The 23177-nt window shown below is 35.7% G+C and overlaps 1 protein-coding gene across 1 annotated transcript in view; it reads left to right on the forward strand.

Moving 5' to 3' along the window:
* GRID2 (glutamate ionotropic receptor delta type subunit 2) overlaps positions 1 to 23177 on the forward strand; it is a 1463802-nt gene that overhangs the window by 1225452 nt on the left and 215173 nt on the right. Inside the window, 1 exon segment of the mRNA XM_047717994.1 lies at positions 5095 to 5233. Coding sequence (XP_047573950.1) covers positions 5095 to 5233 — 139 coding nt within the window.

A 23177-nucleotide genomic window follows, 5' to 3' on the forward strand; every position in this document is an offset into this window, starting at 1 on the left:
TAGGCTTGTCATATATGCCCTTTATTATGTTGAGATATGTTCTTTCTGTGCCTAATGTGTTGAATTTTTATCATGAACAGATGTTGAATTTTATCAAATGCATTTCTGCATCTATTGAGATAATTACATGATTATTTTGTTTCATTCCATTAATGTTTTGTATCACATTCATTGATTTGCATATGTTGAACCATCCTTACTTTCCAGGAATAAATTCCACTTTTCTTGGTGAATGATTCTTTTTAATGTGCTGCTGTATTTGGTTTGCTACAATTTTACTGAGAATTTTTGCATTTGTATTCATCAGGGATATTGTCCTATGGTTTTCCTTTCCAGTAGCATCCTTTCCTGTTTTTAGTGCAAGATAATGCTGGCCTCCTAAAATAAGTTTGAGAGGATTCCCTCCTCTTCTGTTTTTAGGAAGTTTTAAGATTGGTGTTAATTCTTTAAATGTATGGTAAAATTCACCAGTGAACCAATCTGGTCCTGGGCTCTACTTTGTTGGAAGATATTTTATTATTGACTCAATCTCCTTATTAGTGAATGGTGTATTCAGGTTTTCTATTTCTTCTTGATTCAGTCCTGGAAAATTATACACATTTCTAAGCATTTTTCCATTTCTTCTAGCTTGTCTAGTTTGTTGGTGAATAGTTGTTCATAGTAGCCTCTTATGATACTGTGAATTTCTCTGGTATCAGTTGTAATGTCTCCTTTTTTATTTTTAATTATACTAATTTGGGTTCTTTCTTTTTTTCCTTGTTTATTCTATTTAAGGGTTTGTCAGTTCAGTTTGTCTCTTCAAAGAGTCAACTTTTAGTTTGGTTAATCTTTTCAATTGTTTTGCTTTTCTACATTTAATTTATTTTGGCTCTAATATTTATTCTCTTCTACTAATTTTGGGCTCAGTTTCTTCTTTTCCTAGTTTCTTATGACATAGAGTTAGGTTGTTTACTTAGGTCCCTCTTGCCTCTTCATGGAGGTGATTATGGCTATTAACTTGCCTCTAAGAACTGCTTTTGTTGTATTCCACAAGCTCTGGTATACTGTATTTCCACTTTCATTTGTGTCAAGAAACTTTTTTTATTTCTTCTTTAATATGTTCTTTAATTCATTGGTTGTTCAAGACAGTATTGCTTAATTTCCATGTGTTCATGAATTTCCAGGTTTCTTCTTGTTATTGATTTCTAGTTTCATGCCATTGTGGTCATAGAAGATATTTGTTATAATTTTAATCTTCCTAAATTTTCTAAGACCGGTTTTGTGTTCTAATACATGCTCTATTGTAGAAAATCTTTCTTGTGCACTTGAGAAGATGTGTAGCTGCTATTTGGATAAAATGTTCACTTTATTTCCTTTAGGTCTATTTAGTCTACATTGTTTTTCAAGTTTACTGTTTCCTTATTGATTCTCTGTCTGAATGATCTATCCATTGTTAAGAGAGAGATATTGAAGTCCCCACCTACAATTCTATTAATTTTTATTTCTTTTTAACTCTGTTAGTTTCTGCTTTACGGATTTAAATGTTTCAGTGCTGGGCACATAAATATTTGTAATTGTTTCATTTTCTTGATGTGTTGATCCCCTTATCATTACATAATGACCTTTTTGTTTCTTTTTATCATTTTTAGTTTGAAGTCTTTTTTGTCTGAATTTTGTTATTGTTATCAATGTTGCTTGAAATATTCTTTTTTCCTTCAGTTTCATTATATGTGTCTTTAATACTAACGTAAGCCTTTTTAGACTACATATTTCTGGATCTTGATATTTTTTGTCCATTCATCTATTCTATGTCTTTTACTTGGAAAACTTAATCTGTTTACATTTAAATAAATTGTTAATAGGTAATAACTTACTATTTCCATTTTTCTCACTGTTTTCTGAATGTTTTATAGATCTGTTTGTCCGTATTTCTTATCCTGCAATCTTTTTGTGTGTTTTGATGTATTTTAGAATCACTATGCTTTCACTTCTTTATCATTTTCTTTTGTATAATTATTACATGATTTTTCTTTGTGGTTACCAGGAGGTCTTTTAAGCTTATGATACACTATTTTAAACTGATAACAACTTCAATAGAATTTATAAACTTTATACTTTTACCTCCCTCCCCACTCACACTTTAGGTTATTTCTGTTACAACTACATTTTTCAGTATTGTGTAAATAATGACAGACTATTTTAGTTTTTTATTATTGTTGTAAATTATTATAGATTATTTTTACTATGTTAGTTTTCTTAACTTTTACAGTTTTAATTGAATTATATACCACTGGTATCACATTGCAAAATTTAACTATGACTATAAATTTACCATTACATGTGAGATTTACAATATATTTTTTTTAGGTTTTTTGGAGGGTTTTTTTTTTTTTTTTTTTTTGGTGGGGGGTGTTGGACAGAGAGATAAAGGGAGCACAAGTGGGCAGGGCAACAGGCAGAGGGATAGGGAAAAGCCGGCTCTCCACAAGCAGAAAGCCCTATATGGAGCTGGATCCCAGGACTTTGGGATCATGACCTGAGCTGAAGGAAGCTGTTTAACCAATTGACCCACCCAGGTGCCCCTTACAATATACTTTTAAGTTTTTATATTGAGAATTTGTGTTCTTTCACTTCCACTAGGAAAGCTCTCTTTAGCATTTCTTGTAAAGCAGGTCTATTAGTAATAAATTTCATCAGCCTTTGTTTCTGGAAGTCTTTATTCCCCCATTTCTGAAGGAAAACTTCATTGTATATAGAATTTGGGGTTGGCAGTTATTTTCTTTCAATATTTTGAACATGTCACTTCATTTCTTCTAAACACAAATTTAGCTGCATCTCATTAGCTCTTAAAATTTAAGGAATTTTAGTATGCAATATTTTTATTATTGTCAACTTTAAAATATTTTTTCTCCTGTGATTTTTCTTTGAGCCATGGATTCATACAATTGTAATATTGGTTTCCAAATAAATGAAAATTTTCTGGTTTTCTCTGTCCCACCTACCCACATATGGCAAGACCCAAGATCTAATTGTTAAAGCTCTGAAAGCTTTCAAAAGCACTGTTTACCTTCTCAGTCTCTTAGCTTCTTCTTGTTAAAGTGGCATTTATATCTCAAGGAAAAGCAGTTCTAGATACCAGGTCATATTTCTGGGTTATCTTCTTCTCTAGGAACTTGGTCTTCTAATTTCTTAATGCTTCTTTAGTTCTGAAATGCATGAGATGTATAATTTGTCTAGTTGCTGTCAGTTATTGTTTTGAATTACCAGAATTGGAAGTCAACAGTCCTATTACTTTTAACATTTGATTTCTAAGTGCAGATATCAAATAATTTGGGGGGATTCCACAAGAATATTTGAATTACCCAAGTTGAAGATTTTATGCCATGAATAAATAAAATTCAACAAATATTCTTTCATGTTTGTGATAACAACTCTAAGCAGTGTAAAGACTTTATGTAACTTTATACAACTCAACACCAAAAAAAAAAAAAAAAAAACAAATAAGCCAATTTAAAAAATGGACAGAGGACCTGAATAGACCTTTTTCAAAAGGAGACATAGAAATGAAAGTATGAAAGTGAAAGTGAAGTGAAAGAAGTGAAAATATGCTCAACATCACTGATCATCAGTGAATTTAAATCAAAACCACACTGAGATATCTCATACCAGTCAGAATGGCCAGTATCAAAAAGATAATAACATGTTGATAAGGATGTGGAGAAAGAGAACTTTTGTGAAGTGTTAGTGGAAATGTAAACTGGTATAGCTGCTCTGGAAAACAATATGGAGGTTCCACAAAAAATTAAAAATAAAAATATCATATGATCCAGTAATTCTACTACTGGGTATTTACGCAAAGAAAATGAAAACACTAATTCAGATCCAGTAATTGCATTGCTGGGTATTTACCCCCCCAAATACTAAAACACTAATTCAAAGGGATACATGCACCACAATGTTTGTTGTAGCAGTATTTACAATAGCCAAATTATGGGAGCAACCCAACTGTCCATTATGATGATGATGAATGGATAAAGAAGATGTAGCATACACACAAATTATATATATATATATATATATATATATATATATATAATGAAATATTACTCAGCCATTAAAAAAGAATGAAGTCTTGCCATTTACAACAACATGGATGGAGCTAGAGAGTATAATGGTACGTGAAATGTTACTCAGAAAAAAACAGATACCATATGATTTCACTCATATGTAGAATTTAAAAAAACAAAACAAACAACCAAAAGAAAAAAAATGAGAGAGATAAACCAAGAAACAAAGTCTTAACTATACAGAACAAACTGATGGTTACTAGAGGGGTAGTGTATGGGAAATTGAGTAAAATAAGTGAAGACAATTAATAGTAAACTTGTCATGATAAGCACTGAGTAATGTATAGAACTGCTGAATCACTGCATCATATGTCTGAAGCTAATATAACACTCTATGTTAACTATACTGGAATTTTTTAAAATTAATTTTAAAAACGTATATGTACCCCTATGTTCATTGCATCATTATTTACAATAGCCAAGATATAGAAACAACCCAAATATCCATCAATAGATAAATAGTTAATGAAGATATGATATCTATATAAAGTAATTATATATATTATGTTATATGTTATATAGAAATATATATATATATAATACCTATGATCCTAGGGAAATTAACCAAAAATTATTTTCAATATTATTTACTGAAGTATAAATCTGAAAAGTTATATTAAATATAGACATAATAGTATTAATAGCACCTAACCACTGAATAATGAAGCATTGAAAATAAAGTAGCTATCTGTGGTTATAATAAGAGGGTAATTAATTCTAGGGTTGATCAAGAAGGTAGAAGAAGTATCATTGAAATAAGTTATACTAATTATTTATCATGCTTCTTTTTGGCTGGGTCTTACATAGTATCATAAAAGGGAATTAAATATGAAGTAATAAATATAACCAAAATACAGAAATCCATGCCGATGTTGTTGGGTCAAAAGATTTTTCAGTACTTAAAAGTTAATTTGGTATTGACAGTGTAAGACCTCAGATGCTCAATAAATACTTGATGTTCTTTTATTCTATTTGCTTCTTTCCACAGGTGGAGAGGTCCCATACACAACTCTGGCTACTCGAATGATGATGGGAGCTTGGTGGCTATTTGCACTGATTGTCATCTCCTCTTACACAGCAAATCTTGCTGCTTTCCTCACTATTACCCGCATCGAAAGCTCCATCCAGTAAGTAGACAAAGATTTCAGTAGCTACAAGGCTTGAGGAATGATGAGTAGCCAAAGCTATTTAAATAAATATAAAATATCTGGTAATAAATTTACACCCTTCTTTTGAACAAAGGCTTCATTTTTTGATATGTAAGGATCACTATATTGGTAGAACATTTTTTATAAAGTAGAATTCTGGGTATAATTCTAATATTGTTTCCCACATTTTCCAGGAAGAAAAATACATATTCAGTGTTTCAGCTTCCACAAAGTATGACTATGTTTGGGCAATGTTGTAAAAAGGAAGGAAAAGAAGTCATATTAAAATATATATAACAATACCAGTTTCTGTCTTGAGTCTGCCCCATTGTGCACTGTCCGAGTAAATAGTTGGTTAGACATTAGATGATTGATAAATGACAGGGAAAGAGAGAGAGAGAAGGAGGTAGGGGTGTGAGGGAGAGAGGTAAAAAAATCTCTAAAGAGAGAAAACCACATTCTATTTGTCTCTTCATTACATTATAGCTAATGTCATAGCTACTGTGGTAACTATTACTGCTGCTTGTTCAGCTGCAAGTGGTGAGTTATCATCAACTATGATACACTTACTCAGATCCTAAAAGTTACCGAAGTCAATGACTCCATTCATGATGGCCACTTCCACGAGCTCCGAGAGCCCAAAGGCCTATGATCTAGCACAGCCAATTCTGCTTTGGTGGGTTCATGCCATACGAGCAGCACCACAGTACAACTTCTGCCTTATAAGAACATAATGTTCTATGTATTGTTTCAGAAACATTTTCCTGAAAATGTTTTATTCATCCAAAAACAAATTAGCATGAATCATCTTAGAATTGAAGAACGTTCACTCTCCACAAAACTGACAATTCAAAATTATGAATAATTAGATTTGTTAAGGAATTCAGTAGGGATTTAATTCATCCTTAAAGGAAAACATCAGAGCTCTTCTTCCCTTTAGAAATGTTGTAAATGAAGTCCATTAATAGCCACAAAACTATTATAACACAGTACTAAAAATAAAACCAAGAATGAATGATCTATAAAGAAGTAGGATTATTTTTTTCAATTGCCTGTGGTACACAATTGAAAACCCCAAATTCAACTAATAATCATAACAGACAGTTAATTATTTCATCCAATTACTGAAAGTAGATGAAGAAACAGAAGTTTGCAAGATAAATTCTCAAGACCACATAAACAATAGTGTCAGAGCTAGAAATCTAACCCATGTCAATCCAATACCAATCCATGTCTTACCCACTGAAATTTTTCCTTCTGTAGCATATTTTTACAGTTTGTTTGCCTGATCTGCTTCCCCGGGGTTGCAGGCTTCATGGTGTGTGTGTATGCAAACTATTTAATTGTTACCAGCTTTGCCAGCATTAGTTTGTATCTTGACTTTTATGCAATACCACTGGGATCAGAAGCCTCTATCAAATTTTTACACCCATAAGGTTTCTCTAAAGGTAAAACTTAATGGAAAAAGATCATAATTTCACATGATGTTTCCCACAAGTATAGCTCCACAATCCACAATAACTGAACCTTCATTTCTTAAAAAATTATTTCTTTCTAATGCCAGCTCACATTATTAAAAGCCAACAGTGGGTATAATAAATCTCCCTTCCTTCTAATCTTATAAGTAGACTAATTTTGAAAGGGGAAAAATCAGAGCCAAAGGAGTTAAGAGAAACCTGATTCTCTCCACAAACTTAAAGATATCTTCTAATTTCATGCCTCAGCTGCATTGGTAAACATAATTGCAGGCAGTGTTTCTTGGAAACATTTAAAGTTCTATTTGCAACTAATGTCAAACTTCTTTGAAAAATCCAAAGTTTAATTTTTCTTAGAAAAGACAAAACCTACAATACCATCCAATGTCATGCTCCTTAATCATTTATATCCATAAGATTTGCTCATCACTAAATGAAGCAATGCTTGTCAATGCATCTTTTTCAGTTCATTTTTGCTATGTCATTGGCACACATATACCAGGCACAGGTTCATTCCCAAAATTCAATGTTGCTTCTCCAGACCCAGAAGGACAGAGCTAGTAGAGGAAAGTCAGTGAGAGAGAGGGGAAAAGCTGCTACTTCTTTTTTTTGATTATTTAATTTAATTTTTTTTCAGTGTTCCAAAATTCATTGTTTATCCACGACACCCAGTGCTCCATGCAATATGTGCCCTCCATAATATCCACCATCAGGCTCACCAAACCCCCCACCTTCCTCCCTTCCCAAACCCTCAGTCTGTTTCTCAAGAGTCCACAGTCTCTCATGGTTTGTCTCCGCCTCCGATTTCCCCCAACTTACTTCTCCTCTCCATCTCCCAGTGTCTTCCATGTTATTCCTTATGCTCCATAAGTAAGTGAAACCATATGATACTTGACTCTCTCTGCTTGACTTATTTCACTTAGCATGATCTCTTCCAGTTCTGTCCATGTTGATACAAAAGTTGGGTATTCATTCTTTCTGATGGAGGCATAATACTCCATTGTATATATGGACCATATCTTCTTTAACCATTTGTCTGTTGAAGGGAATCTTGGCTCTTTTCACAGTTAGGCAACTGTGGCCATTGCTGCTATAAGCATTGGGGTACAGATGGCCCTTCTTTTCACTACATCTGTATTTTTGGGATAAATACCCAGTAGTGCAATTGCAGAGTCATAGGGAAGCTCTGTTTTTATTTTCTTAAGGAATCTCCACACTGTTTTCCAAAGTGGCTGCACCAACTTGCATTCCCACCAACAGTATAAGAGGGTTCCCCTTTCTCCACATCCTCTCCAACACTTGTTGTTTACTATCTTGTTGATTTTGGCCATTTTGACTGGTGTAAGGTGGTATCTCAGTGTGGTTTTGATTTGAATCTCCCTGATGGCTAATGATGATGAACATTTTTTCATGTGTCTGTTAGCCATTTGTATGTCTTCTTTGGAGAAGTGTCTGTTCATGTCTTCTGCCCATTTTTTGATGTGATTATCTGTTTTGTGTGTGTTGAGTTTGAGGAGTTCTTTATAGATCTTGGATATCAGCCCTTTGTCTGTAGTGGCATTTGTGATTATCTTCTCCCATTCCATGGGTTGTCTCTTTGTTTTGTTGACTGTTTCTTTTGCTGTGCAGAAGCTTTTTATCTTGATGAAGTCCCAAAAGTTCATTTTCACTTTTGTTTCCTTTCTCTTTGGAGACATATCTTGAAAGAAGTAGCTGTGGCCGATGTCAAAGAGGTTAGTGCCTACGTTCTTCTCTAGGATTTTGATAAATTCCTGCCTCACATTGAGGTCTTTATCCATTTCGAGTTTATCTTTGTGTATGGTGTAAGAGAATGGTTGAGTTTCATTCTTCTATACATAGCTGTCCAATTTTCCCAGCACCATATATTGAAGAGACTGTCTTTTTTCCACTGTATGTTTTTTCCTGCTTTGTCAAAGATTGTTTGACTATAGAGTTGAAAAATGCTATCAATGAGATCCAATCTAATCTAAATACTCTAACAGCTAGGGTAACCAAGGTAGAAGATAGAATTAGTGATCTAGAGGACAAACTGATAGAGAAAAAGGATTGGGAAGAGGCTTGAAAGAAATAGCTTAGAAGCCATGAAAACAGAATTAGGGAAATAAATGACACCATGACGTTCCAGCGTCAGAAATATTAGGATCCCTGAGGGGGTGGAGAAAAAGAGAAGACTAGAAGATATAGTTGAACAAATTCTGGATGGAAATTTTCCCAGTCTGGGAAATGGAACCAGCGTTCATGTCCTAGAGGTAGAAAGAACACCTTCCAAGATCAATGAATCTAGGAAGACCTCAAGGCACTTGATTGTGAGACTGATGAATCATAATTTTAGACAAGAGCTTTTCAGAGCAGCTAGGGAGAAGAGATTCCTTACATACAGAGGAAGGTCCATCAGAATAACATCAGACCTGTCCACAGAAACCTGGCAAGCCAGAAAGGGCTGGCAAGACATATTTAGGGCACTAAATGGGAAGAATATGCAGCCAAGAATACTTTATACAGCAAGGTTGACATTCAAAATGGATGGAGAGATAAAGAGCTTCTAAGACTGGCAAGGTTTAGAAGAGTAGGTGACCACCAAGCTGGCACTACAAGAAATATTAAGGAGGGTTCTATAAAAGAAGAAAGAGCCCAAGAGTGACATAGAACAGAAATATACAGAGACAATCTATAGAAACAAGGACTTCACAGGCAAGATGATGTCAATAAAAATGTATCTTTCAATAATCACTTTCAACGTGAATGGCCTAAACACTCCCATAAAATGGCACAGGGTTGCAGATTGGATAAAATGACAGGACCTATCCCTATGCTGTTTACACGATACCCATTTGGAACCTCAGGATACATCCAGACTGAAAGTGAAAGGATGGAGAAACATCTTTCATGCCAATGAGCCTCAAAAGAAAGCTGGGGGAGTGATTCTCATATCAGATAAATTAGATTTTAAGCTAAAGACTGTAGTCAGAGACAAGGAAGGACACTACATCATTCTTAAAGGGTCTATCCACCAACAAGATCTAACAATTGTTAATATGCCCCCAATACAGGAGCAGCCAACTACATAAGACAACTGTTAATCAAGATAAAGGGACATATTGATATGAATACATTCATAGTAGGGGATCTTAACACGCCACTCTCAGTAACAGGCAGATCATCCAAGCATAAAATCAATAAAGAAACAAGAGCATTGAATGGGACACATTAGACCAATGGACCTCATAGATACATACAGAACATTCCACCCTAAAACAACTGAATACTCATTTTTCTCGAGTGCACATGGAATTTTCTTCAGAATAGATCACATACTGGGTCACAAATCAGGGCTCAACTGATACCAAAAGATTGAGATTATTCCCTGCATGTTCTCAGACCACAATGCTTTGAAACTGGAGCTCAACCACAAGAAAAAGTTTGGAAGGAATTCAAACACTTGGAAGCTAAAGACCATCCTGCTTAAGAATGCTTGGATCAACCAGGAAATCAAAGAAGAACTTATACAATTCATGAAAACCAATGAGAATGAAGACACTTCGGTCCAAAACCTATGGGATATGGCAAAGGCTGTCCTAAGGAAGAAATACATGGCCATCCAAGCCTCCCTCAAGAAAACTGAAAAATCCAGAACACACCAGTTCTCTTTACACCTTAAAGAACTGGAGAATCAACAACAAATTAAGCCAACCCCACACACAAGAAGGGAAATAATCAAGATTAAATCAGAGATCAATGAGATAGAAACTAAAGATGGAGTAGAACACATCAATGAACTAGAAGCTGGTTTTCTGAAGAATCAATAAGATCAATAAACCATTGGCCAAACTAATCCAAAAGAAAAGAGAGAGGACCCAAATTAATAAAATTATGGATGAAAAGGGAGAGATCACAACTAACACCAAGGAAATAGAAACAATCATCAGAAATTATTACCAACAGTTATATGCCAATAAGTTAAGCAACCTAGACAAAATGGAGGCATTCCTGGAAACCTATTAACTTCCAAAACTGAATCGGGAAGAAACTGACAACTTGAATAGACCGATATCTAGTAAAGAGATTGAGGCAATCAATCAAAACCTCCTAAAAATCAAGATCAAATCAAGATCAAAAATCAAGATCAAAAACCTCCTAAAAAACAAGAGCCCAGGACCTGACAGGTTCCCTGGAGAATTCTACCAAACATTCAAAGAAGAAATAATACCTATTCTCCTGAAGCTGTTTCAAAAAATAGAAACAGAAGGAAAACTTCCAGACTCTTTCTATGAAGACAGCATTACCCTGACTCCCAAATCAGACAAAGACCCCACCAAAAAGGGGAATTTCAGACCAATATCCCTGATGAATATGGATGCTAAGATTCTCAACAAGATCTTAGCTAATAGGATCCAACAGTACATTAAAAAGATTATCCACCATGACCAGGTGGGATTTACCCATGGGATACAATGGTGGTTCAACATTTGCAAATCAATCAATGTGATGGAACAAATCAATAAGAGAAGAGAGAAGGACCACATGGTCTCAATTGATGCAGAAAAAGCACTTCACAAGATACAGTATCCATTCCTGATTAAAACGCTTCAAAGGATAGGGATAGAGGGAACATTCCATAACTTCATAAAATCTATCCATGAAAAACCCACAGTGAATATCATCCTCAATTGGGAAAAGCTGACAGCCTTCCCTTTGAGATCAGGAACACGACAAGGATGTCCACTCTCGCCACTGTTATTCAACATAGTACTAGAAGTCCTAGCAACAGCAATAAGACAACAAAAAGAAATAAAAGGTATTCAAACAGGCAAAGAAGAAGTCAAACTCTCTCTCTTTGCAGATGACATGATACTTTATATAGAAAAACCAAACTCCACCCCCAAACTTCTAACACTCATACAGCAATTCAGTAATGTGGCAGGATACAAAATCAATGTACAGAAATCAGTTGTTTTCTTATACACTAACAATGAAAATATAGAAAGGTAAATTAGAAAAAAGCTGCTACTTCTAAATAGATATTGGACAGAAACTTACAGCTTGGTAAGAGAAATCCAATAGATTTATTCTTGGGAAACTGAATACACTTTACAAAATTTATCCCTTTTTCAAAATTAAATATTTATCCACATCTAACCTTCTAGTTGGCACTTGCCATTAATTAAAATTTGAGAGTGGATTTTCCCTGAAAAAGTAATTCCCAAGTTTAATTTTATACCCCTTCAAGGATAACTATGTTCTGCTGCTTGATATGATGTCATATGACAGATGATGATAAGTTGGAATGGGTAATATTGAGATATACAGTTCAATTTCTAAATGAAAAAATAGGCAATTTCTACAAGACTCTGATGACATTTGGACTTGTTCATTGTGATCGAATGGTAATAACATGTAGCTAATTGCTTTTAGATATCTAGCAAATGAAATGTACATTTTCCTACTGGTAACCAGGCTAAAATTGGCAATGATGTTATGGAGTATGTGAAATGTTGAAGGTAATATCAGAGTAAACACTGGGTAATAACATTATGAACATTAGTTCCATTAGTCTTTGTTGTGTTGCAGTTTTCAAAAACCTACTTCTTTCCTACATAAGGTGAAAAGAGCTATGAGGGAAATCACAGTAGTACAACTATAGTCATTAATAACTTTAGAATCAGATTGGTCTTTGGTGGTGAAACTTGAGGTCTTTCAATTCCTGGGGCTATAAGTAAGCTTGGGTATATTCAAAGGGATCCCAAAATCCCATCATATTTTTATGTTTAAAGCATTCATTCACCAAAATGTTTGAGGTTGGACTAAACAAATATTGACTTCATGTAGTCACTGAATAAACTAATTTAGGATAAATTCTTTCCAAGTATATGCAAAAAGAGACCCATATTCTGTCTTATCATTGGAGGATAATCCTTTTTCCTTAGCATTCCAATAACAGGACTTTTGTATCCACATTTGCTCACATTTGGAAAAGAAAAAAAAATTAAGCAGTTGTTTTTCTCAGTGCTACACAACAGACTATGAGCTAGCTCTAGGCTTAGAAATCTAAATCTGTCACCAGGTTTTGGTACAGAGAGAATGGTAGAACTGGCAAGTGCTCTCTAATGAAATTATTTCTTTCTTTCCTTTGCCTCTACAAAACTATGTAACTATATTTAGCAAGTTCCTATTCAAAGAGATCATTACAATCCTGCTTTTTGAAAATGGAGGTATTTCTAACTATAAAAACTAAATAAATATATTAGCTTCATTCATTTAATTCAACTGAATATATATATCATATATGTATATATGAATATACATACATATACATATGTATGTCTCTCTCTCTCTCTCTCTATACACACACACACACACACACACACACACACACAGCATGATAGGTATTGAGTCTAAAAAGATATTTAGATATTATCCCTGAGTCACAATTTAGTTAGAGACAGAGCAGTATAGAATTTAATGACATAGGAACTATGATAGATTTATTGTGAAATGCTGTGTGAACACAGGAAAGGAGTGATTTAATTCAATAACTTGGAGAAGCGGGGAGGAGATGGGGAAAAAAACTATCAGGCATCAGAGAGATATTATCTGAGCGTTTGATCTCGAAAGATGAATTTCAAAAGACTGAAGAGGTGCCTTACTGGAGAATATTTGCAAAAGCAAGAGAGATATGAAATTCCCAGGAGAGTGTCTAGCAAGGGGCAGATGTTCAAAATCTGTTAATTTCCTTCCTGGATTGAGATAGGTGATGTGAGAGTGGCAGGAAATGAAATAGAAAAGGGAAGCGGAACAAAATCCTGAAAATCATGATAACGCTTGTTGAAGAATTTGGAATTTTTCCTGGGGATAATGGAGAGTGACATCATTGAGAAAGACAGCTTTATCTGTGGAGAGGAGCTTGGGTGGGACAGAAAAGATGTAGAACTGTATGGAAGCTAGTAAGCTTCTATCTAATATAAACCTGAACCATGTATCTTCTTGTTTCAGGGCTGTTTAATTTGAAAATACCAAAGGTTTAAGGAAATTTAAGAGAAATGTGACTTGAGAAAATTTGTATCTCAAGGCTAACAGTTACATTTATAGCAGATGCAGGAATATTGACTTATTTTATTTTTCAAGATTTTTAAAGAGAAACTGTGGTTGATTGCCTCATAACTAAAGAGGTACAGAAGAGGAGAGTTACTAATGTGAGAAAATTCTAGAATCGCTCTGGTTGGATGACTTTTCAGATGCAATTTTGCAGAAAAGCTGCATCTCAATGTCTGCTATTCATGGATTGTATCCTGCCTGTTCATTATTTTTAGGCTCCAGCCATCAAAAAATAAATCAGACTTATTTTTAGTAAATTCAATACATTTTCAAAGTAATACAGGGCTATATTGAGAAAATAGGAAAATACCATGAATTTTGAAGGACAAAATATTAATAATCCATAGTTTGTCATATTGCAATATGTTCCAATAATATTTAAACAAGCTTTTTTTTAAACAATTTATTTTGAAGTAATTATATATACACAGGAAGTTGTGAAGATAGAGCATAGTAAGTTCCCATGTACCCTTCACCTAGTTTCCCCGCCATGGTTACATCTTAAGTAATTATAGTGTAATATCAAAATAAGGAAATTGACATGGATACAATCCATGCAATTAGTTCTATGCCATTTTATTACTTTACAGAATGTAAAACCACCACTGCAATAGAGGTAGAACTATCCTAACATTACAAAAATCTCCCTCATTCTACACTCACTCCTTCTCCACCATCCCCAGACCTAGTAATAACTAATATGTCCTCCATTCCTGTGATTTTTATTCTTTCAAGAGTGCTCTGTAAGTTGAATCATACAGTATGTGGCCCTTTAAAATAGCCCTTTTTCCCCTCTCAGCATAATGCCCTTGAGATCTATACAAGTTGTTGCATGGATCATTAGTTCATTGCTTTTTATTGCCAAGCAGTAATCTCTGGTATGGATGGACCATTGTGTTTAACAGTTTATCTATTGCATAGAATTGTTGATTCTAAGTTTTTGGCTATTACAAATAAAGTTGCTAAGGACATTTATGTGCGTATCTGTTTTTGAATAGATATGTTTTCATTTCTCTAGCATAAATGCCCAGGGGTACGATCCCTAATCTCCTTGCTGACTGTTTCATTTCTTATTCTTTTCCTCTTCAACTATTACCACCCCCTATTGCATTCTCTTCTCATTTAAGCTTATGATCCAGGGTGGCGTCCAGGTGGTTACCTTCCTCCATTCTTAAAATTAGTTTGGAAACCTCATTTATTACCACATCCAATCAAAATAAAGTGCAACTCCAGAGGCCAGCATATGGAACCCTTCAAAAGCTGACCCGGGCTCATTTTTTTACTGACACCAACTGTAATCTATCCTCATACTTGTTCATGCTCCAGTGAAGCCACTCTTGGAGGACATTTCATACTTCTGTGGAGCTCACATACTGTTCCCTTTCCTTGAAATGACCCAGATCTCCCTTCTCTTGTGGCATCATCCATTGGCACAAACACAATTAGCCATTGCATGCGTGTCTTCTCTTTGAGAGCATAAATTCTTCAAAGGCAAGGGCTATGCCATATTCACATTTGTACCCCAGTGTGTCCACGAATGCCTGGTGCATGGTATTAATAATAACAGCGCCTAGCATTATTGGGTGCTTTGCTATATGACAGACATCTCCCTAAACACTTTGCTTAGATTTTCTCATTTAATCTTCTTAATGGCCCCATAAGAGATATATTATTCTCATCTCCATTTTGAAGACAATATACCAAAAGTTAAGATAGTAAACCCAGGCAATCTGGCACTAGAAACCTTGTCCTAATCGATGGACCATATTATGTACAATTAGCAAATACACTAAACCTTTATCAAATGAAATAAACAAATGAATGAGTGAGTGAATGAAAACCATAGGGTCACTGTAAGTTTTCTGAAAAATAAAAGAGTTCTGCAGGGAAGAATCAATGGCTGAATTATATTTAGCTAAGTTAATTTCAGATATTTCTAAGTTATGTGGTATCCTAGAAACAGGCACAGGAGACCATGAATTTAAATAAATCTGCATCCAAATCCTTTGCCGCTTATTAGCTGAATGATCTTGTCATTTTCCATAATCATTTTAAGCCTCATTCTCCCTAAGGGTAAAAAGTTAATGGGTTCAACTTCATAGGTTTAATGTAAAGAATAAATGGGAAACAAAGAGTCATAAATAACAGCATAGTTTCCGGATATACCCTGCATTTGCTTCCGTTTTTCTCCTTGTTCTCTAGGAGATCATGTGGACTCCTTGGACAGTTCTTCCCTCCACCCTTTTCGGTGGTGCTTATCACTATCACTTTTACTATTTTGTCCACAATTCCATACACTCAGTTATTCCCTCTACCTGCTCCTTTAGCCCTCGAAGTTCCTTGTTGTTGCTGCCCTGGCTTCTGGCATAGATGTCCCTGCCATTCCTCATAGTCCATCTTCCTGGCTGTTGTCTTCTTGTCACACCATTTAATCCTCCAAGCCCCCAAACAGGAAATCTAGCCTTGGGAGTCTGGATGGGCAGCACCAGCTTGTCCCACCCCCAATGGAATCTTTAGCCCAGGCTGTCACCATGTTCATGCCAAAGGCTTCCCCTCCCCAAGGAATGCTTCAGGCCATTCCCTACTTGATCCACACAGGACTATCTCCTCTCTTTCTAGACCTGCACCTTCCATACTACCTTGATAAGTAGTTTCCTGCCCAGTGGGTTATCTTCTTTGCAGAGCTTTTTAAAATTTTGAAAGCTCTTCCTGAATAGAGGGAAAGAAGGTAGGATTAACATAGGAATGATGTGGCAGGGTAGAGTGCTGAGTCCCTTTTTGTTAAAAGAAGAAGATGGAGGAGGAGGAGGAAGAGGAGGAGGAGAAAAAAAAAAAAAAAAACACTGTCAGGAAGCCTTATCCAAATGTAAATATAAATAGGGACCTGGCTGAATAATTAACTGTTCTCACCTTAGCTTGATTAACCATCACTACAGTCAAGGTCTGGCTGCTGCTGATAGTGACTGCACTGACCCTGGGTCAGGACGTCTGGTTGTCAGGCAAGTTTTCTCTTTAAACTCCTCTTTCATCCGCCCTCTCCTAACACTGCTCATGTGTTACTTTCTCTGTGTCACTTTCACCACAGGGCTTGTAACTAGATTCAATGTCTCTCCTTTTTTTTAACCACTTTGTCTCTACCTGGCTTATACCCTGAGTTACCTCATGCTGAGGCAGTATTCTGCTTGTTTTACCTTCTCAATTAAAACATATATTCTTGAACATAGTTTCATCACCTTTGCATCAGTACCGTACCTTCCTTATGTAGTAATTTACTGAGCACATAGTTAGTTGCAGTTCATTAAATTATGAACCAGAAAGGGGTTTCTTAGAATCTGGCCTGAGACGGTGGAACCTCACGACTTATTTATAAACCTCACAACAAATCAGAAAGAAATAGGAAAGCCATTTTTATGCGCCATTATTCCAGAATAAGAGAAGGAGCCCCCAAATGGTGTGCCATTGAGGTTTTCTTAGTGTCTCACCCACTTCAGGCTTCCAGTGGGAGGCTACCTCATAGCTCTCAGCAGGGAATTGCACACTTTATTTGGAACAGCCAAAATCAAGGTCGCTGAAGTGAGCTGAGCCTGATTCATACCACTTTTATGTTTCAGTTTAGTACAGAATTGTATAGGCCTAGCTTCAGAGTACACAGACACTACAGACAGAGGAAGACATTCATCCCCTTCCTCTGTATTGTTTGGTGTTGAAATGGCTTACTTGTCAAAGCACTTAAATACCACAGTGATGGATGTTTTATATACATATAGCCATCTAGATATTATAGACCATGATTTTCTCTCTTTTTGAAAAAAATAAAAACTCTCAGAGTTTTTCAAAGCCACCCTTCAGTGAGCATTTAATTAAAAGTTGTCTTCTACTTTATTTGTGACTCCCAGGGACAAGGCTGTATTAGCATCGCTATAGATTCTTATTTACACTAAGCTCACCGAGATGAAAACTTCCCCAAACTAATAAGTGCCCACAACCCCTAACTTGATCTTCTTCTTGACAAGCAATTATTCTAAGCAAGTCAAGTCCTCCGCTCTTTCTTTCTCCCCAGCCTTCGTTATCCCAACCCAGAAACCTATTAAGAACTTGAAAATATAAATTACTGTCTCCTATTTCTTGTTGTTTTCCTTCCTTACCTGAAATCAGCTGAATCATGAAATTCTATCTACCACAAGTATGTGGATATGACAAAAGCCCTATGCTCGGGAGTACGTGGCTGAGTCATTTCAGAAGAGCTAGTTGGAGTATGGGGCATGCGATTGTGAAACTAACATAGGAAAAGTATGTGATAGAAATAGTGACGGTGGGATCAGCAGGCAGGACTGTAGTGCAGAACAATGCTGAAGGAGACTAGAGACCTAGTTCAAGCGTTCTTATTCTCGTTACTAAAGAATAAGGCAAGTTTTTAAACCACTTTGTACTTACCTTTCTGTCTTTAAAAATGTGATCCATTCTTGTTCTCACTGCACAAATATTGTTCCACAGTTTGGATTAAATTATTTTCAATGTCCCTTCAACTAGACAAGTCTCTATCAACCACACAAATGAGATAGCTTATTAAACAAAGTCCAAGATAACAGACAAAAATACATTCACATATTTTTAAACTTACAATTTTTTAATTTATTTTATTTTATTTATTCATTTGACACAGAAAGAGAGCACAAACAAGGGGAGCAGCCGGCAGAGGGAGAGGGAGAAGCAGGCTCCCCATTGAGCAGGGAGCATGATGTGGGGCTTGATCCCAGCACCCTGGGATCATGACCTGAGTTGAAGGCAAACACTTAACTGACTGAGCCACCCAGGTGCCCCTCACATATTATTTTTATAAAAGAAATCCAAGATTGTAAGGCAGAACTGAAAGGAAACTCTTGGTTTGCCGTATCTTCTTCTTCTTTTTTTTTTTCTTTATTTCTGTTTCTCTTGCTTTCCTTTCTTTTCCTACCTTCTCCATCACACCAGCAATCTTGACGGGCTGACCTCCACCCTCTACTAAGTGTCTGTTTGACCCCATTAGTTCTCTGATCCTCTTAGCTGCTCCGCAAGCTCCTGTCATCTAAAGAACCAAAAGACAACTGACAGAATGGGAGAAGATATTTGCAAATGACATATCAGATAAAGGGCTAGTGTCCAAAATCTATAAAGAACTTAGCAAACTCAACTCCCAAAGAACAAATAATCCAATCAAGAAATGGGCAGAGGACATGAACAGACATTTCTGCAAAGAAGACATCCAGATGGCCAACAGACACATGAAAAAGTGCTCCATATCACTCGGCATCAGGGAAATACAAATCAAAACCACCATGAGATATCACCTCACACCAGTCAGAATGGCTAAAATTAACAAGTCAGGAAATGACAGATGCTGGCGAGGATGCGGAGAAAGGGGAACCCTCCTACACTGTTGGTGGGAATGCAAGCTGGTGCAACCACTCTGGAAAACAGCATGGAGGTTCCTCAAAATGTTGAAAATAGAACTACCCTATGACCCTGCAATTGCACTGCTGGGTATTTACCCTAAAGATACAAACATAGTGATCCGAAGGGGCACGTGCACCCGAATGTTTATAGCAGCAATGTCTACAATAGCCAAACTATGGAAAGAACCTAGATGTCCATCTACAGACGAATGGATAAAGAAGATGTGGTATATATACACAATGGAATACTATGCAGCCATCAAAAGAAATGAAATCTTGCCATTTGCGACGACGTGGATGGAACTAGAGGGTATCATGCTTAGCGAAATAAGTCAATCGGAGAAAGACAACTATCATATGATCTCCCTGATATGAGGGAGAGGAGATGCAACATGGGGGGTTGAGGGGGTAGGAGAAGAGTAAATGAAACAAGATGGGATTGGGAGGGAGACAAACCATAAGTGACTCTTAATCTCACAAAAAAAAAAAAAAAAAAATCAATTTATTTTTAATGACTTTCTCCTTCACTCCTACACACACACCCTAATACAGACCCTACTTCTCAAACCCTGATCTTTAAACCTAAGGAAAAAGTTTAAAAATCACCATATACACCAGATCATGGCAAGTGTTGAAGAAGATAAAGAACAGATTGCAAGTGGCTTCCTGGGCCACTTTTTCAGAGGAAGACTGCCATTTTCTCAAAGCAATGCTACAGAATCCTCAGGATTGCTGCTGAATGGGGCAGGGATTGGGGTTGGGGGTGGGCATACCTTTCCAAAACATTTTGGGCATTTATAATCTGAATGGCTATTAATAAGACCTGACTCTGAACATCAGGACATGCATTTTGTGCATAGTTTGAGTCAAAATTTATCAAAAAAGGAATATACCTAATTGGAAATAGAGCATAAACAATACTTTTTTGGAGACATCCACAGATCTACTACACTGGGAAGAAGGAAAATATATTTTGTATTTGGGAAATTTTAAGTAATCAGTAGAAACCTGGTCTCCTGCTCTGTGCTATGAAGAGCCAGGATCTTTGTTTTTAGATAGATTCATTAGAATCTTCCTTGAAACGATGACCTTCCACTTTACTTTGACAGTAGTGTTCTACTGGGTCTTTAAATAGGCTATTAAATTTGCCCTGCTGTTACTCTTGGTCACTTCTTTCTCTTCAGGTATCTCTTTCCACTATGAATAATTTGATAATGTGATTAAAGTTTTTGAACTCCTTAAAAAAACTTACAGGGGAAAAAAATTACAAATTACTATTGATTCCTCATTTGAATCTATATTGTATTTTATTTGGGTCATTTTTTTGTGTAGTATTATTATGTATTATTGTATCAGAGCTTGTTAGGCTATATGTGAGGTTATGATCAATGGTTCAATGTCAGCCTTGGAGGGTGTATTGAATAAAGTTTTTCCCATAAGTCAGCACTGGCCTTGATTCTAAGGAACATTTTCGGTGTTGATTAGAAGTATAGAATAGGGAGTAAGCTTATTAAACATGCAGATAACCTTATATTGAGTAGGGGTGGTTATTGACTAGAACCCACACTGCAAGAATTCATAAAGACTTTGGCAAATTAAACAAGGTGATTATAAGTGAGACGGGGCTTAATAGGGACAAATATGTAATAATTCACTCAGAGATGGAAAAAAGCAGTGTGTCTGTTTATGTGTGTGTATGTGTGTGTATTTATGAAAATTTAAAACTGGAGGTGAAGACAGTTTCAGAATGAATCATCTGTCAATTACAAATTGAAATGAAATGTTGGTGTTTATGAACAAAATGGCCAAAGTCACCTAGCAGTGTAAAAGTTGTTAGGGCTTTTTAAGCACTATCATGACCTATTTATGAGGTCCATAAATTATGCAAAAATTACCATAGAAAAGGAAAAGATGCCTTAGCTAATAACCATGTAAAAAAAAATGAGTAATAGATCCTGTGGGTAAGAACCACAGGAATTTAGTGCTTAACTCAATAAGGAAAAGGTTAAAAGATGAAAATGAAAAAGTGTTTTATTATATAAAGAAATATTGTACTGGAGGTGGTGAGTAGCTATTGTCCATTTTCACTGAGAAGAAAATGAGAGGCTTATGTGAAATAGGCAAGTTTTAGGTTAGGCATGAATGAGAACTTTCTGGTGTTAAGTTTCCTAAGTCAGTGAAGTGCTAAGGAAGAAGAATAAAGTCCATTTTGGAGATTGGTTTTTATACCTTAAGATATAGCATCGAATTATGTGATACCTCCAGGAACTCCTCCAAACTCTCTGATGTTATGATTTTATTAGGGTTCTCTCTTAACACCATTTAGAAATTTTTTTGATCCTCAGGGAAATTCATGGGAATTAGTCAGGTCTTTCCTGTATTTTCAATGATGTAAAAACATAAAAATGTATTATTCTTTTGAAGTTTGTTGAAATATTTGAGGATATCATCTTAACAAAAATTTTATAATCAGCTTATAGTCAATAGTGGCATTATGAAATGCTGACCATACAAATTTAGGATAATTCCATATTTGTTCATAGTGTCCTGGGGTAAATAAATATTGCATCTTTTTCATGGTATCTCAGGAAGAAACTGTACATACTATCTTCCTTACACAGATAATTGCAGGCTAATTAAATTCATAGAATACTGGGGCCTTTTGTATGAGATTCATAGAATACTGGGGCCTTTTGTAATAAATTATTATCTATATATATGATGGAAGGCTACTTTAGTTAACTAATAAACTATTTAAAATTAGAGAGCAGGTTCATAAATGACAATTCTGTCAGCAGGTAGAAAAATACAGTGTCTTTCACATATCAGGATTTAGGATTCATGATGTGACAAAATTAGTTCCTAGCTTATAATGTGGGTCAACAAGTCAGAGAAGTCAACCAGAGTTTCCATATTTTCTCACATCTGTGTAACATTGTCATTTTTTGAGAGAATTTAAGAATCAGTTTTATTATGTCTAACAGCAATAAAAAAGATGAGTGTTTCCATCTTCCTTTGTGGTCCTCACAAGCCAAATCAACTTTTAAACATGCCACAGGAATACAAGTCTCTCCAAGTGCAGGAAGATAACTAGCTTGTGATATCCAGTTTCATCATCTCATCTATATATATATGAATTTTCAATATGACCTGTGACCATCTTATCTAGAGCACATGGCAGATGGGGATGCCCCAACTACTCTGTGAGGGAGAAGGTGTAGGATATTTCTAAATCTCTCAGGAAGTCCTTGAGAGTCATCTTGGTGCCCAGTGATCCACCATGTAGGGACAGCATTCAGAAGGGAGAAGTGTCCTCTTCATGAGTACTACTATACTTTTTCTAGACCAAGCATACTTGAAACATAAGCCATAGAAACATTTTTCTAGATGTCTTCTCAGGCACAGAAAACAAAAGCAAAATTAACCCACTGGGACCATACCAAAAGAAAAAGGTTTCTCACAGCAAAGGAAACTGCTAACAAAACAAGGACAACCGACAGAATGGAAAAAGAAACTTGCAAAGGATCTATCTGATAAGGGGTTAATAGCCAAAATATATAAAAAACTTACACAACTCAACACTTAAGTAAGTAAATAAATAAGTTCTTAAAAGTAAAGATTAAATAAATATTCTAAAGAAATTCACAGCACAAAGGCCTAAAGCTGTCTTTTATCTAATTTACTCTGTTGAGGCCCATAAGGGCAGGTTTGAGGGCAGGTGAGGTGAGTAGGACAGAGTATGGAGGAGACAGAACAGAGAAACAGGAAAAGACTGCACCATCCAGGCCCTATTTGAGTGTCCCACGTGGAGCCACCCTTATCCACTGACCCTGCTCTGTAAATCCTCACTGCTCTTGGTCCTCATACAGCCCCTTTTATGAAGCACCCTCTCCATCCATGGGG

The sequence above is a fragment of the Lutra lutra genome, chromosome 2, assembly GCF_902655055.1.
Source record: "Lutra lutra chromosome 2, mLutLut1.2, whole genome shotgun sequence".
Lineage (NCBI taxonomy): Eukaryota > Metazoa > Chordata > Mammalia > Carnivora > Mustelidae > Lutra > Lutra lutra.